This window comes from Molothrus ater, chromosome 3, assembly GCF_012460135.2.
Source record: "Molothrus ater isolate BHLD 08-10-18 breed brown headed cowbird chromosome 3, BPBGC_Mater_1.1, whole genome shotgun sequence".
NCBI lineage: Eukaryota > Metazoa > Chordata > Aves > Passeriformes > Icteridae > Molothrus > Molothrus ater.
In genome coordinates this window covers 58,980,054-58,996,246 of record NC_050480.2, presented here as the reverse complement: position 1 = coordinate 58,996,246, position 16,193 = coordinate 58,980,054, and the positions used below count along the sequence as shown (strand labels likewise).

The 16,193-nt window shown below is 39.6% G+C and overlaps 1 protein-coding gene across 2 annotated transcripts in view; it reads left to right on the top strand.

Moving 5' to 3' along the window:
- The first annotated feature begins 2,406 nt into the window (after positions 1-2,406).
- AKAP7 (A-kinase anchoring protein 7) overlaps positions 2,407-16,193 on the top strand; it is an 80,117-nt gene continuing 66,330 nt past the window's right edge. Inside the window, exons 1-4 of one of the 2 annotated variants that reach the window (XM_036404569.2) lie at positions 2,407-2,572; positions 8,019-8,168; positions 9,225-9,370; positions 13,977-14,113. In XM_036404569.2, coding sequence (XP_036260462.1) covers positions 2,422-2,572; positions 8,019-8,168; positions 9,225-9,370; positions 13,977-14,113 — 584 coding nt within the window. In that variant the 5' untranslated portion in view covers positions 2,407-2,421. The remainder of the gene's footprint in view (positions 2,573-8,018; positions 8,169-9,224; positions 9,371-13,976; positions 14,114-16,193) is intronic. The other variant, XM_054514377.1, reaches the window with a different exon arrangement.

Sequence of the window (16,193 nt, the reverse complement as noted above, 5' to 3'; positions counted from 1 at the left end):
TGACCAAAAAATACATCTACAGGCATCTATAATTTTAATGCCAGGCTAGCGGGTACTGGTTACAGGCAATTTTAACTCCATAAAATGCACTGCATTTTCATTTGTTAAGAGCACTATTAAATGCTATCTTAATTTAAACATTGCATTGGACTCCCCCATCAATTTTACAAACAGAACTGTTTTTTCCAGAAGTTTTCTCGCTTAAGATTTCTGCAAAAAACTCGAGGAATTAATTTGGAGCAGTTTCAGATCCAAATTGCTTTTTAAATTCATATTTATAAAAAACACTTAATTGCAAAAATATTTTCTTCCAGTGTTTGATCTATAACTCTCTAGAATCAAAGTGTTATGGAAGTACTGTACTTGACAATGGAAACAGTCTAGGAAGATGTGACCACTTATGCATTTAGTCTCCTAATGACAGCTGATATTCAAATTCAAATGAAATGTGAATAAAAACTGCCAGCAGCCTCATCCTAAAGCTTCTCTTGGATCCCACAGAACTTGGACTTCTGCATCACATCCAACCTTTGGCCTCTACAGAACTATGCAAATCAAATAAAAATTCTATGTGAATGGCAAACACAGCTCAAAATGGATCAAAATAATGGTAAAAGGAGGAGCCAAATACAGAAACTGGCCTCATTTTTCACTCTTCTTTCAACCAGTTTCTAGCCTACAGCAGACATGCTGTTTTCTCCAACCATCCTATTTCATTTATTTACTTTTGCCATCTATGGAGAACCAGACATAAGCATTTTTTGTCTCAAACATTGTGACTGTTACAATGGGAAAAGTGTGATCCAAAGATGTAGAGGTGGGGCAGAACTGTTCTGAGCCAACTTCCTGCTTCACCTTGACACTTGTGCTCAGTGTCCCTGTCCCCACTCACCTCCTGTGGGAAGGCTCCAAGGGCTGGCTGTGCACACATCAACAAAACAGGGCAAAAGATCTGGTTTATGCAAGAGGCTTGTACCAGGTAATCTCTAAAAGAAAACAGGTCAGGCCCTCTCACACTTTTCCCTCTCTTTCACTTTCGTTCTCATGATCCCAGCTCCAGACCCTCCAACACAGCAGGACCAGTGCAGGATCTGAGGATCTGTGATATTCTTTGTACTCTCTTTCCATTTTCTTTCTTTAATTCTCTCCCCCCTTGCTTTGCCCGGCAAATTCTACCTCCAGGCAAACTCTACCTCTACGGCCAGGCATATTCTACCTCCCATATTGAACTCTGTTGTGGGTCTAGGGAGCTCATGGAATTGTGTTGCGGCTTCTGGGCCAGCCACCTTTGAGTAGTTTGTTTTTCAAGTTGAGAATATAATGAACTGTATGGTATAAAATTAAGGACTTGCTAACCACCAGGTTTGTGGAAATGTATTATAAGATTCAAGGGCTTCTTAGCCAACAACTCGAGGCTCAAGAGTGGGCTGGTTGCCAAAGTTAAAAACGCAAGAGTTCAGCCTGATGAGAATTCACAACTAACATCACCCCTCTACTCATGAGTCGTGACACCATCCCTACTGTATTTATAAATGAAAGTAGGAATCTTTCATTTATACACATTCCACCTGCTCCCTCAGATCTGGTTTACATGGATAAGCCAATCAGCAAAAGCAGCAGGTGGCATTTAGCTTGGCTTCTCCCACCCAACGCCCTGACAGGATTTGGCTTCTGAGAGGCACCAAGTCTTTATTTAAGCAGGAAAAGACCATCTCCCCTTCCTTCCCTCAGACAAGCGGCCTCTCCCATACACAGCCCTTTTTATCTGTTTCTCCACCGGCTCCAGCCACTCTTATAATCCTATGTGATACCTTTACATCCTTTTATCTTTGCCAGCCAGTTTTTAAGGTCTATTCGGTAACTTCAGGTAGACTCAAAATTTCTATTCTTTACGTAATTTATCACCCTTGAGGCCATTCCCAACACGAGACTGTACAGCCAGAGCCGTACAGCTGTACAGAGCTATTAGTGCCAGCGGTCAGAGCGCCCAGGGCTGCGTATAGCAGAGCACATTCAAAGCAAGACTATCTATTCTCCGCTGCTAAATTACTGTTCATCATCGCTTTGCCGCCCTAAACTACAGCCGCTTATTTTGAGGGACGCCATACCCCGCTGGCTGCAGCCCCCCGCGGGGGCGAGCGCTGGAGCAGCCATTCCTCGTTAAGATACCGAGTGAAAGCAGCGCTCGAATCGAGGCAGTCCGGTTGCAGGCCCCGCCGCACGCCGCCACCGCGGAGCGCACGCCGGGGCAGATGAGGGGCAGAGCCGCCCCATCGCCGCCGCGGAGCGTGCTGGGAGCTGTAGTCCCACGGCCGCACGGCCCCGCTCCCCCGCTGCTTCCCCGAGGAGCGCGGCGGCTCCGCCAGACCCGTTCCGGCCCCGCAGCTTCCCGGCGGGCAGCGCTGCTCGCCCCGGCCGGGTATGCGGCCGCTGCTGCCGCGGCTTCTCCCCGCGCTGTGCTCGGCGGCGGCCCGAGCCCTGCTCGCCCGGCGGGCCGTGCCCATGGCCCTGCGGCCGGCGGAGGGAGCGGCGCGGGCCGGGGGCGATGCCCGGAGCGCGGCCCCGGAGCACGGTGAGAGGCGGCGGGGTGGGGGCGGAGGGCAAGCGCTGGCGAGACCCCGTGCCCGCCTCCCCCGGGGCTGCGGGCGGGCGCTGGGGCGTGCGGGGCGCGCTGGGGCGTGAGGGAAAACTTTTCAACTTCATTATTAAGTTGTTAATGATGAAGCAGGGCTCTTGTTGGTAGGGCTCTGGCGCTTCCCTCCCTGCCCCGCTCAGTCCCTAGGCTTGCCGACAGTGTATGCATCCAACCTGACTGAAGACTAAATCTGACTTTCTTTCCCCTAAGTTTACTACTACTCCTTTTCTTTTTAGTTCCCTGTGTATGTGACCTGGCTGAATATTAACCCTACAATTTTTCCCCACAATAAATTATTAGTAGTAGTAGTAGTAGTAGTAGTAGTAGTAGTAGTAGTAGTATTTCCTTAGCTATGGTAACTGTAGTGCCAGCACTGGAGATTCAAAATGTGTTGACATTAAGACTGTCTATTTCTACAGCAGCTCTCAGTTAAACTGTCTCTAAAGGATTCATTTGTTATTAAAAATATGAATAGAAAGTAGTGGGTGGAAGCTCAGCAAGAGTCAAGGAGCCCCAGCCCTCTTGCCATCAGGCAGATGGGGGGGAATGGAAGAAGGGCCCAGCTCAGAGGGGTGGAAGAATCCACTCCTGGCATCCTTTGCCTTCCCAGGTGCCCTTACAGAATAGGTAGGAGGCCCTGGATCTTCAGAGTCAGGCAGATGACAGTGGAGAAGGCTTATCTGGAGGGTGTTCTGGACTAATGAAGTCAACCAGGTGGATCTCAAATACATGTATTAAGAAAAAAACAATGGTAGTCGTAGTGGGTGACTTGCATCTGAGGGAAATTGAGGGCCCTGTATGCTGGTTGGACCCATTCCACAGGAAAGTCTGATGACTTCCTGTGGCCCAGGTAAGGGTTATTACTACCCTGAGCTAGTTCTGCCCACTGGTTACTACCCACTGCTGACTGTCCAGGTTGTCAGGGACAAGGTTGATGAGAAAAGTACCAGGGTAATCAAATAGGACTTTGAGGCACTTAACCACTTAGTTGCTCACAAGTGTATGGATCTGGATGAGATCCATCCTAGGGTGATGAGGAACTGGCAGAAGAGCTCATTACACTGCTGTCCATTATCCATCTGTCATCAGTCATGGCTAACCAGGGGGTCCCAGGAGACTGGAGTGTCGCAGACATCTTTTCATGAAAATCCTTTCCTTAGGATTTTTTCCTCCTGAGAAGCTGAGAGGCCTCAGGAACAAATTGTAAACAATGGTTATCTGCTGCTGTGGAATGCAACAGGTGGATCTTTGATTGGCCCATTTTGGATGTTTATAATTAACGGCCAATCACAGCCTAGGTGGCTCAGACTCTCAGCCCGAGCCACAAATCTTTGTTATTCATTCCATTCTATTCTTAGCTTAGCTAGCCTTCTGAGATGAAACCTTTTCTTCTATTCTTTTAGTATAGTGTTAATGTAATACATATAATAAAATAATAAATCAAGCCTTCTGAGAAATGGAGTCAGATCCTTGTCTCTTCCCTCATCCTGGGACCCCTGTGAACACTGTCACACTGGAGGCTGGCCAGTGTGATGCCCATCTACAAGAAATGCTGGAAGGAGGATCTAGGGAACTACAGGTCTGGCAGCCTGACCACAGTGCCTAGCAACGTGACAGAGGAGATGATCTTAAGTGTGATCATACAGCACAGGCAGGACAACCAAGGGATCAGACTCAGCCAGCGCAAGTTTAGGAAAGGCAGATACTTCCTGACCAACTTGATCTCCTTTTATGACCAGGTGATGCACCTGGTGGATGAGAATAAGGCTGTGGATGTTGTCTACCTGGACTTCAGCAAAGTCTTCAACACCATCTCTCATAGCACACTCCTGGTAAACCTCTCAGCCCATGGCTTGGACAGGTGCACTCTTCTCTCACCTAGAGAGAGGTGGTGAATGGTGCCACATCCAGCAGCTGGTCAGTAGTGGTGTCCCCAGGGATCAGTGTTTGGTCCAGTCCTGTACAAGATCTTTATTGATAATCTGGATGAGGGAATTAAGTATTCCAGTAGCAAATTCACAGACAAGATCAAGTTGGGTTGGAGTGTTGACCTGCAAGAGGGTAGGAAGGCTCTGGACAGGCTGGATCAATGGGCTGATTTCAATGATATGAGGTTCAGCAAGACCAAGTCTGGGTCCTGCACTTTGGCCACAACAATCCCCTGCAGCGCTACAGGCTGGGCACAGAGTGGCTGGAAAGTGGCCCAGTGGAAAAGGACTGGTGGTACTGGTTTTGACAGTCAAGGAAACATGAGCCAGCAGTTTGCCCGGGTGGCCAAGAAGGCAAATGGCATCCTGGCCTGGATCTGTGATAGTGTGGCCAGCAGGACCAGGGCAGTGATTGTCCCAGTGTTTCTGGCACTGATGAGGCATGCCTCAATTCCTGTGTCCAGTGCAGGGCCCCTCATTTCAGGAAGGACATTGAGTTGCTGGAGCATGTCCAGAGAAGGGCAGTGGTGCTGGTGAAGGGTCTGGAGCACAAGTCTGATGAGGAGCAGCTGAGGGAGCTGGGAGTGTTTAGCCAGGAGTAAGAGGCTCAGAGGGATCTTATCTCTTTCTACAGCTACCTGGAAAGAGACTGTAGCCTCCACAGGTGGGGATTGGCCTTTTCTCCAGGCAACCAGCAACAGGGCAAGAGGACACAGACTTAAGCTGCACATGGGGAGGTTTATGTTGGACATTCAGAAGAAATTCTTCATGGAAAGAGTGGTTAGATAGTGGAACAGGCTGTCCAGAGAGGTGTTGGATTCATGTCTCTGGTTCTGTTTAAGGAAAGACTGGACATGGCACTTAGTGCCATGGCCTTGTTGACAATGTGGTGTTCAGTCATCAGTTGGACTCAATAATCTCAGAGGTCTTTTCCAACCTAATTGATTCTGTTATAAACCTATTAAACACATTAACATAAACATAGTGAACAGGGAATAGTGCCAGAAGATCAGGTCTCACTGTGATCTGTGATACTTATATGTCAAATAATAGAAGATTGTTCTGTCTGAAACAATAATCTGAATATGTAGAGAAGGCAGCTGGGATCAGGGCACAATCAAATGTGTTTTATTGCTCCTTATTTTTGTGGTCTCTCCTTTATGAGGTATGTGGATCATGATTTTTTTTTTTCTGCTAGAACAGATGGCAAATGCTGGTGAAGATCAGCAGTCACTTAAATACAAATAAAGGAATAATGGATGCACCTACTCATATATTAAATTCAGGCAAATATAATTAAGCGTGCAATTAAGAAAAAAGAATGTATCGAATAAGAACTTGATGGTCAAGGAGTTCCTATGCGAAGCTGGTTTTGTACTCTAGGTTTCAGATTATCAACATTATGTCAAAAAGTTTGAAAAATCTTGTTTTCGAGTTGTATTAGTCACTAGAATGTAACTCTTAAATTTTGTGGCTGATTTCTTTAATTAGTATTTTCAAAAAAGCAAGGGAGTTTTTTTTGATAGAGCACAACCTTGTAGAATTTAGACACAGTGCCTGCTCAGTTCAGTTTACTGAAGGTACATTGTTAATTACTTTAGCTGTGCCTTTACTATTGTGAACAGGCTGCATTTTGCCAAGTGGCACAAGTATGTTGCTTTTTGAGCAGACAGAGCAAAGGAAACCTGTAATCTGCAATATACACCCCTCAGGTTTATGTGAGTCCTTGTTCTGTAGCTGATGCTACCTTAACAAACCCCTTTTGCTCTCAGCTGATAATTCTGCACTGCTGAATTTTGAGGTTTTCTGCCTCAGTCTGACCCACTTGTTTGTCAGTTTCATGGACCTCTGTCTTGTCCTTCACTTTGAGATCTCTTTGGATCCAGGGTTGCTTTCTGTATGCTCATGGATACCAGAAGCAATCTGTTTTGTGTGAGTTTTAATTTAAATGTTAAGTAGTAATTTTATTATTGCTTTAGCATCTGTTTGTTTTGCATAGTTCTTTAGTGTCTGCGAGGGAACAAGTAACAAATCTAAATACTTTGTTTCCTTTGAATAGCCTGGGGGCATAAAGTAAGGTGTCAGACTACAACCACAGAGTGATTTATGCTTCCCTACTTTAGCCTGGAGTGAATTAGCATTTAATCAGGTTGTTCTTTTATTTATCTTCCTAGAATAAAGTGATATGTGTTAGAAACATTCCAAAGGGTGATAATCACCCACACTGGATCTGTAGTATTGATTTTATACATGTGTAGCCTTGCATGCCTTAAGAACATAGTGTACACTTTTGCTGCTGAATTTTCCTCTTAGGCCAGATTTGGGCCATCCACACTGGGCCTGAGAGGAGCTTTGAAAGTGTGTTGTCTGTAGTAATGAGCTGTCCTGGGATAAACTGCAATTCTAACACACAGCTCCTTCCACTACAGTAATCCCATTGTGGAGTTGTCCCAAAAGAGTATTGCTGGCTGCCTGATTATATGCCCATTTTTTGCTGCTAGAGAAAATTTTGCTTCTTCTTCTTTATTTTTTAAGGTATGACTTAAGGTTTAAGGTTCTTTAAGGTTTTTTTTTAAGGTATGACTTAATATGCCAATATTAGAGTTTACTGATGCAGAAGCGTGAAGTAGACATAACGAAATTACTCATGCTCAGTTAGTACTCTTGGGAAAAAGACTTTTTCAAAAACTTGTTAGTGGACATTATTCTGTCCTGTCTAACTTATAATATTCTGTGATTGTGATATTATTCTGAGGTAGAGCTTCATATATATATGAAAACACATCCTGCATGTACAAAGATATATGAAGATATATCTTTGTACATGCAGGATGTGTTTTCATTTACATTGACTTCCTTCCTTAGCTTAAATACTAAAAGTCAGTTTTTAGAAGGAGAAATTCAGATCATTGCTGTCTAAAACATGCTATACTGAGTGGGAGATGCAGGAATAGAGTCATCATCTCATTCCTGAATGATAGAGTCAGCTGAGAACTCTGTTATATGTGGAATGATAGGATTCCCTTCCTGCTTTTTCATGCCTCATTTTTAGTGTGTTTACAGTGGAATTAATTTGCCAGTGTTTGTCTGCACTGAATTTCATATGCCATTACTGTTATCTAAAATTAACTTTATGTGATGTCTGAAGGGTACTCTTTTTTATGCTCAGTTCTAGGTATTTTTTGCAGTAATTTCATTTAGTTGGAACCAAACAAGACCCTAGGTTATTAAAATATAGAAAGCAGAACTCTATTTTTTGCTATTTCACATAAAATGTTACAGTATTTTTACTGATCTGTTGACAAAGAAGAACAGGATCCTTGTGGGGTTATGTGTCAATATTTATTTGCTGATAATTAATGAAATGTTTACTTGTTGTGCTGCTTATGTATAATGTCTCTTAGCTGTTTATATAAAAAACTAAGACCCAGTGTGTTATTTTAAATATATTACAGATGGGCTGGAAAATATACAGCAAAAGAAAATCTTTAAAGAGAATAAGGAAGAAACACAACAGAGTGAAGTGCCATGTGCTGCTGATTCAGTAGATTCTCTAATGGCAGAAATGCCATTTGTGGACACAGATATTGAAGATGAACATGCTAGTAAGTACATTAAACAGCAGAAATGTGAAAGTATAGACACATCATGCACTCAGTTCTTGGTCCTGCCTGTTGGCAAGGACACATGGGCCAGGCACACGGAACAGTCTCCCTGAAAACAGGTTACAGTCCAGAGCTTCTCGTTTCGCTATTCACTCCTGCAGTACTTGAGCATATTAAGAGTTCACCCTTTTATTATCCTGTGGAGCAGTGAGTCACAGAATAAAGACATTTTGAATGTCAATTCACATTACTGTATCTGAGCTTCTCAGGTGATGGATTTTGTGAGCTGTCCTTCAATATGTGTGTTCCCAGCATGATGCTGGAAGTACACTTTTAGTTGGACAGTGGATGTCTGCAGCCTGGTCAGCTTGTGGGCGTGTGTCAGGCCATGTGGTGGGAGAAGGTCTGTAAATGCACAGGGAAATGAGCTGAGAGAAGCACAATTATGTGTGAAGAAAGAACTGAGGGCACACACATTTCTTTCACTATATCAGAAAGTATCTCTGTGAAAGGAGGAGGTAGAGAGCAGATCTAGCTGGGATGATGTTTTCTTCTGGGCTGGGTTTGGTTCCTATGCTATTGGTTCATTAGTCTTAGTCTACTACAACTTTTAGCTTTAATAATCCTATGTATTGCTGCATTTTATATTTCCAAATGCAGAATGCATGGGATTTCTGAAGTTTAATATTGGCCCTTCTGCTCTACAGTCATGTCCATGATCAAGTATGGATAATTTGCAGTCCTGTTGTCCTGCTGCATACATTGGCTAAAGGAGGCTCACTGGTTTGGAAGCCATGTGTCTTGTCTGTGTTAGCAGCTTATAAACATGGCTTAGAGGTGTAGGCTGTGAGTTCAGGTGTGGTACTTCAGTTGTATGGCTGCATTAATTCAGGTCAGAGTTGGATCCCAGTGAGACCGTTCAGAGCATGGGCAGAGCAGGTGAGTGGGAAGACATGCTCCAGTCAGTTGACTCAAGTCCAGCTCCTGTTGCTGTGATATTAAGAGAGTCTTTGTTTAAATGTATGTGTGCTGAAAGTGACTTTTTTTTTTTTTTAGTGCATGCAACTTCTGAACTCAGTATTAAGAAGAAAAGAAAGCGGACTACTGGAAGGGATATTGAAGAAGGCACTGAGAGAAAGAAGAAAAAGAACAAACAGTATCAGCCAAATTATTTCATTTCTCTTCCAATTACTAATCCAAAGGTGATATTCTTTATTATACTAATTTGGTATAACCAGAATTACTTCAACAGCTGCATGTGTTTATAAAAAATTTTTTCCAGGTAGTTTTAAAGAAACATTAGCAGTCTATTCAATGAGTAATGCTATGCTATGTAACAGTTTTTGTGAATAAAATTGCTTTTCTAAAAAAGACTGGAGGAAAAATACTTACATTTTTATTCAGTTTGTCAGTCTTATGGATTTCACTGAAGCTGGCTGAAATTTCCCTTCTGCAGTGTTCAGTATTGCCTATTTTGTTGTTCACATAGTATAAAGAAGAGAGACATTCCTATTTAATGAGAAAAATTCTAGCAATATTTTTAGATTTCTTTATAGATACAAATTTATATTTGGATCTGTTACTGTTTTAACTTGGCAGTTTGTAGTTTAGCATTTTACAGTAAAATGGTTCATCTTATTTAAAATTCAAGAAACTGTTGTTTTAGTGAGATGTTGTTCAGATAAATTCAGGAAATGCAATGAGCTCTTTAAGAAAATGTATTTCCTTGCAGTTACATGAGTTGTCTCATTTAGGCAGTAAATGAAAATGTTTTCTTACATCCTGCAGGTTGTCTCTGGTACACCTTTGATATCTTTTGTGTCTGAAACAAGGAAAGTAGGTGCCTTATGTTTAAAAAGTTGAACCCACCAGTTTAACAGCATTTGCAAATTTAGTTTGTGGGGTTTTTTAATATCAGAAGCTATCTCAGATGAATTTTAACTCATATTAAAAATCATTAACTCACTTTAACTTAAATACATCTGTATTATCAGTTCTCTGAAAAAGAAAAATAAGATTAAGAAAATATGAAATGAGACTAAAATAGGTTTGAAAGTGACACTGCAGTCTTTGAGTCTTCAAAACATATGTGAAGAAGAGATTTTAAAGGCTGGTTTTATAAGATCCAGGATAGCCTGTTACAAATGTTGTAGGATATCTTTTGTGACATTCTATTTTAAAATATCTTCCAGATCTGTTTAACAAGTTCCATGATTTAACAAGTGCAAGAATAATGTAGTGGTTATATAACCTGGTAATTGAGAATTCCTGCTGACGATTGCTATTATGCCCAAGGGTTGGTTAGGAAGATCTTAACTATGCTTGGTTTTTTATATGCCATTATTTAATCATATCGTTTTTTATATGTCATTATTTAGTCATATCATTTACAGAAGTAAAGAAACAACTCTTTAAATTTAATCTCAGAGCATTTGAGAACTCCAGGACTTTGCTAGAAAGTTTTGTTTATACTTGCCTTAGAGGTAGAGTTGTTCTGAAAGTAGAAAATACACTATTGGAATTTTTATAGGCAATATCAGCCAAAATTTAGACACCTGATTTCTTGATAGTCAGAGTGAATCTGGTAATTGCTGGTAGTATTTCAGTTGGTAATGAGAGACCTTTATTTTTTGAAGAGCTTATTTTATTCTAGTGGAGTATTTTAAGCATAAGTGTTGTTTATTTGTATTTTATGTATTAATTTAAGCTTTACACAGAGGAAATTTTGTAATAAAGGATATTTCTGAAACATTTAATCAGCTGTTCCTCTTGGAAAATGAACAGTTTCCTTGTTTTCATTTTAATTGTTTTGAATCTTAAGAAATGAAAAGTGTTGTTTCATTAATTTTGAATTTATATTGAACTTTGCATTATTACTTGTGCAAAAATAGTTAAATAGATTATTATCATTGTATCTTTTTCTATTTGTTCAGGGTTTTTTTTAAGGTATGACTTTCATGATATGCTATTGCTTGGTATGTTAGCCTTTCAGGGTTCTCCAGTCTTGACTATAATTGCTATTCATCTGTTAGGTCTCTAAAGCTTTACATTTACTTACTAGTAGTATCCTTGTAATAAGCAAAACAGTGTTATTCTATTGCTCCTCAGAATAATGTACTTCAAGTAATGGAGAGGAGATCTTGAAATGAGTAGTTGAGGCCTTTTTTTGAACTTGTTTTTAAAAAAAATTCAGAGGGAGGAATTGTTTAGTGTGATCTGCCTTAAAAAAGGTTTTGGATTAAGTTAGGACATGTTAAGTAAAAATAAATAGCATGATAGCAGTTGAAATGTAAGACAACACGTTTTAAGGTAATGTAAATAACAGGTTAAATAGCAATTCAAAATTTTTATTTACGCAGTGGGTCAATGCCTGTTACATAGCATTGAGAGAGTCCTAGTTTGCTTCATTAGAATAGTACACTCCAATGTTAATTGCACCTTAGATTTATTGGAGAAAACAGAACAAATCTGAAATTGTGATATGCATTGTGATGGCACACCTGTTTAACAGCTGTTGTGTTACGCTTTGATTGCATAACTTCAGGGAAAACATCTGAAAAACAAGTTTCTAAAATTCAGAAGAACTTAGTTGAAAACTTTTTTTTTCCTTTCCAATTAATTTTGATTGTGTAGACCATTGTCATTTAGCCAGAGAGAGAGGATGTGCTCAGCCTTCTTTTTATTTTACCTGTATCCAAAGGGCAGGATTTTTCATACTTTCTTGATGGATTCCGCAATAACTTTTCTCTGGAACTGATAAGTGGCTGTCTTTGGACTTAATCTTGTTCCAAAGCCATATTATTTGTTAGGTTTTTTAGCTTGGTTTCCTAATAGAGTTTATACAGCTATGAGCCTGTCCATTGGGGTCTTTTGGGTTTTCAACCTGTTGTCCAGTTTTGGACAGAAAAATTGACATCTCAGAGGTATTAATTTCCTACAGTTTTTGTGTCATTGGTGTTTGCATAAAAGAGTGAGCCTTGAAAGAACATGCTTTTGTAGCAATACTGCTGAAGGGAACTATAGGGGTATGGGGACATGGGATATTGGCTGCTAAACTAAATACTGAGTAATATTGATCCCTTTCAGAGCTAGGATGCTTTTACCTGCTGTGAAAACACAGTTCCACATCTGTCTTCTGTACTCTGAAGGGCTTGTACACTTAAATTTATATTTTTTCTTTTGCCAGGTCATGGGTGCAAATTAAATTTAGAAGCAAAAGTTGAAAATTTAATAGAATTGCAATTAGTATGGCACATTTAATTTTTGAGTTTTGTTTCTTTTTTTTTTTTTGCTTTAGCTTATAAACTTAAATAATTATTCAGTCAATACATTGTAATTAGCAGGGATCACATTTACCAGTTCTTTGCTTAAATATGCATTAAATTCCTGCTGTATCTGAGACAATGAAACTGTTATTTATCCAGGATAAGATCAGTTCTGACATATGAAGGAAGATGATCTTATTGCAACATGATTTATGATAAAATGTTGGTGGAATTTTCTTCATATGTCCTACACTACTTAAGACACTTGTGGTTTTGTAAATGCCATATCCCCTTTACTGTCTAGTAGCTCTTACCTTCCATCCTTCTCCCTACCCTTGCTACTATCAGTTCATTTGGGTTATGATTTAGTTATATTTATATGACACTATTAGATATCTATGGCTCATTAGGTAAAACTTCTGCATGGCAAAACTCATCTTAAGAAATTCAGTCAGAAAAATACTGAACACTCCCATTAGATTGTGGGTTTTTTTCCCCAGGAAATTTATATGTTCCTTATGATTAACAGAGCTACCAAAATATATCAATGTTTTTTTATACCTAAGAGCTACTTGTGCTTATTTTATAAAAGTCAAGTCTGTACAGTACATTTGTGAAGTGTTCACTACTGATTTTCAAATAAATAAATAACAAAAAAAGTGAGATTGGAGTTTTCAACATCCTTCTTTTAGATTTTATACACCAAAGATGATTTGTCTGTAATGTCTTTGTTCACTGTGCTTTAAGAAGTAATTCATTTTGTCAGATGGTCAGGTTTATTTGACTTGATCTAATTTTCACTAACATACTCAAGAATTATTGCAGGTTTTTGGTGTCTTGTTTTTTAAATTGCTACAATACAAGGAGCATAATATCAAGCACAGTAAACATTTTGTATACAATATATAAAGAATGTATAACCAAATAAATAATTTTAAATTTAAAAAAAGTAACTCCAGTGTTTTTAAAGAGAAGGACTGATGAAGTTAGAACTCTATACCTGTTGCAAGGAAATTTATCTAAATACATTTGAAGGGAGTAGATACATTATATCTGTCTATTGGACAATATAATCAGAATTGCAAGTTAGATATCTCTACAAATTAATTACTGAATATTCTGGTTTTGTATGTGCCCAGTCCTGCAAAGATCGGGTTTTCTTCCTTCACTTACCTGCGCATAGCAAGATAGACATTTAGCAGAGTGGGCAGAGCAATTCCTTGAAGAAGCTTTTTGTTGGTATTACTGGCAGTGTAAAACTGGATGATCTTAACCTGCCTCAGGAGTTTATGATACTTATGGAAGGAGGCTCCTATTAAGATGTGATGGGGCGTGTCCAGTGATTTATTAATCACTCTATTTGTACCCAGTTTGGGTTTGCTCGGGTCAATTAGCACAGCTTTGTCAGCGGGTAAAACTTTCTTCTGCTAGAATGGTTTTTACATGAATGTTTGTTTTTAGTTTGAGTGTTTTCTTGTTCACTTGCATGATGGGATACAGTAATTGTAGTGGCTAACTGTTGTTTCTGTGTCTTTCTTCCCAGATTACTGGCAGTATTCAGGCTGTCCAAGATGCAATAGTACAAAAGGATCAAAGGCTTTCCAAAGCAATGGTTCGCTCTGGCTCATTGCATGTCACCATGTTAGTGATGCATTTATCCAGTGAAGAAGAAATTAGCATGTAGGTATTTAGTGTAAATTAAGTATATACTAGTATTTTTGCTTAATTGAGTATATACTAGTATTAAGTGTTCATTAAGAGACTAGCAGGGTTAACTGACACTTTTTAGTGCCATACACAGCCCTAATTTACTAGGGTTATTGAGCATTTAATTAATTTTGTTTTTAAAATGCTACTCTTAATATTAGCTATTTTCATAGATTATATGTCATAAACTCTGAACAAAGTATGTGTTTTTCCACTGTGTTTTTCCTACTGTGTCCTGAACTTGCACACACAGATTTCATGTTTGCTAAAATAATTCTTTAAAAATAATGTTTTGATATAGGGGATAGGGGAATTAAAAATCTGTTGAAGTGCAGATTGCTCATAAGAAAGAGAGAATCCAAGGTAGAATGTAGGAACCATTTGGTAGTTAAGGGCATGCTTCTAATAAGGAGAAGTATTTTGGCTGAAAGCATTTGACACACCTAAAAATAATGAATGATCAGTATATCTAAATCAGTTGCCTTGTTTTTACATGCTTGTTTTCTTTGAATGCTATATCTTGAGGTCTCTATACTCCTACCTGTCTTCACATCTGTGAAGATGCAAATTTGTCAGCATCAACAGTCTGATCTAAGGCAAGGGAAGCAGCCAGGAAGGAGAATTAAAAGGCAAGCAAAGGATATTAGATTTGGTCAATATCCTCCCCTTTCCATGTGCCTGGTTAATGAGTAAACTGTGATAGCATCTGAAAATTGGTGAGAACAACCACCAGCTGTTTATATGAGATTTTTTTTAAGGGTTTGAAGCAAACTTTTAATAAAAGGAGCATGGAATAGTACCTCAAACCATGTGTGCCTCTTCATGAGTATTTTTTAAGAGTCCAAAACTGTATACCAAAACAAATGTTCTCCAATTCAGGATATTCTGCTACTCTGTGAGTCCCTTCTCAGCTTTCACTGTCTGAATGCCACTGAAGCACTGACTTACAGAGTTGTTCTCTGCCTCTCCCAGCAGAACTCTACAGTCCAGGTACTCAGAACTGTCCTCTAGTCAGCAGCAGCTTCCTCAGAGATTGACCCCTTCCCTGGCCAGATGCCTCCTATAGGTTTCTAGCTCAGCTATCCTCAGGTATTCTAGATTGCATGTTCTTTTAAATGAGATTTTTAAAAAAAAATCATAACTGATGTTTTTTTGTTTAATCTTTTGGGAGATCTGAAAGAGTAAAATGCTGATTTTGCCCTCTTCTTGCTTCACCAATTTTTGATACCAGGTTAATGGAAAGAAACCAAGATCCAGGCTGGCAAACAAACCTGTGTGTAATGTAGGGGAAAAGTAATCTCTCAAACAAAGTGCAGCTAGTCAACTGGGCATCTGAGAGTTCACAGATCCTTAGGTTTGGATCCATTGAGTTACTTAGATATCTACAGTTTTCAACTGTGTTTGCACAATAGTGCCTCTGTCTATACAGAAATGAAATGTGTTGAATGCTATTTGAAGTCAAATGCGTGATAAGAATGTGCTAAACATAACATTCAATTCAGCACAAAGCCCTTTGTATGCTATTTTAGTACATACAGCTTTCACCCTGAAAATGGAACATCTGTATTCTAGGCTGCTCTTTCTAAGGGAATCCAGACCTGCAATTCCCATGTGAGTTTCCTAACTGACTGTGGTCTAGCCTTCATGAATACACTATACATCTCTTTTTGTAGGACTGTATGAAATCAAGAGTGTGAAATTTTGAAACTAGAAAGAAAGCAAGCAATCAAGACTCATGACAGCACTCCCTTCAAGTCAGGAAGTTCTACTCTATGCTAACTGTGCATAGTCATGGGATCAGGTGCTAGAAATCAGGATGCCTGCCTTTGCAGTAAATGCCTAATTATGAGATTATAGGGTCAAGGTTTTCTTGCTCATTTTCTGTCAAAGACTCTGTGAATCTCACCTTTGCATTACAAGTAACAGGAATGGCAGAATTGAGTTCAGCTTTTTTTGCGAGATTGCTTTTTCTAACAAGTGATCAAAATTGAAGCTCAGAAATTTCTAAAAAGAAACTTTGTGAGTTTTAAGGACTACAATATTTATATTACAA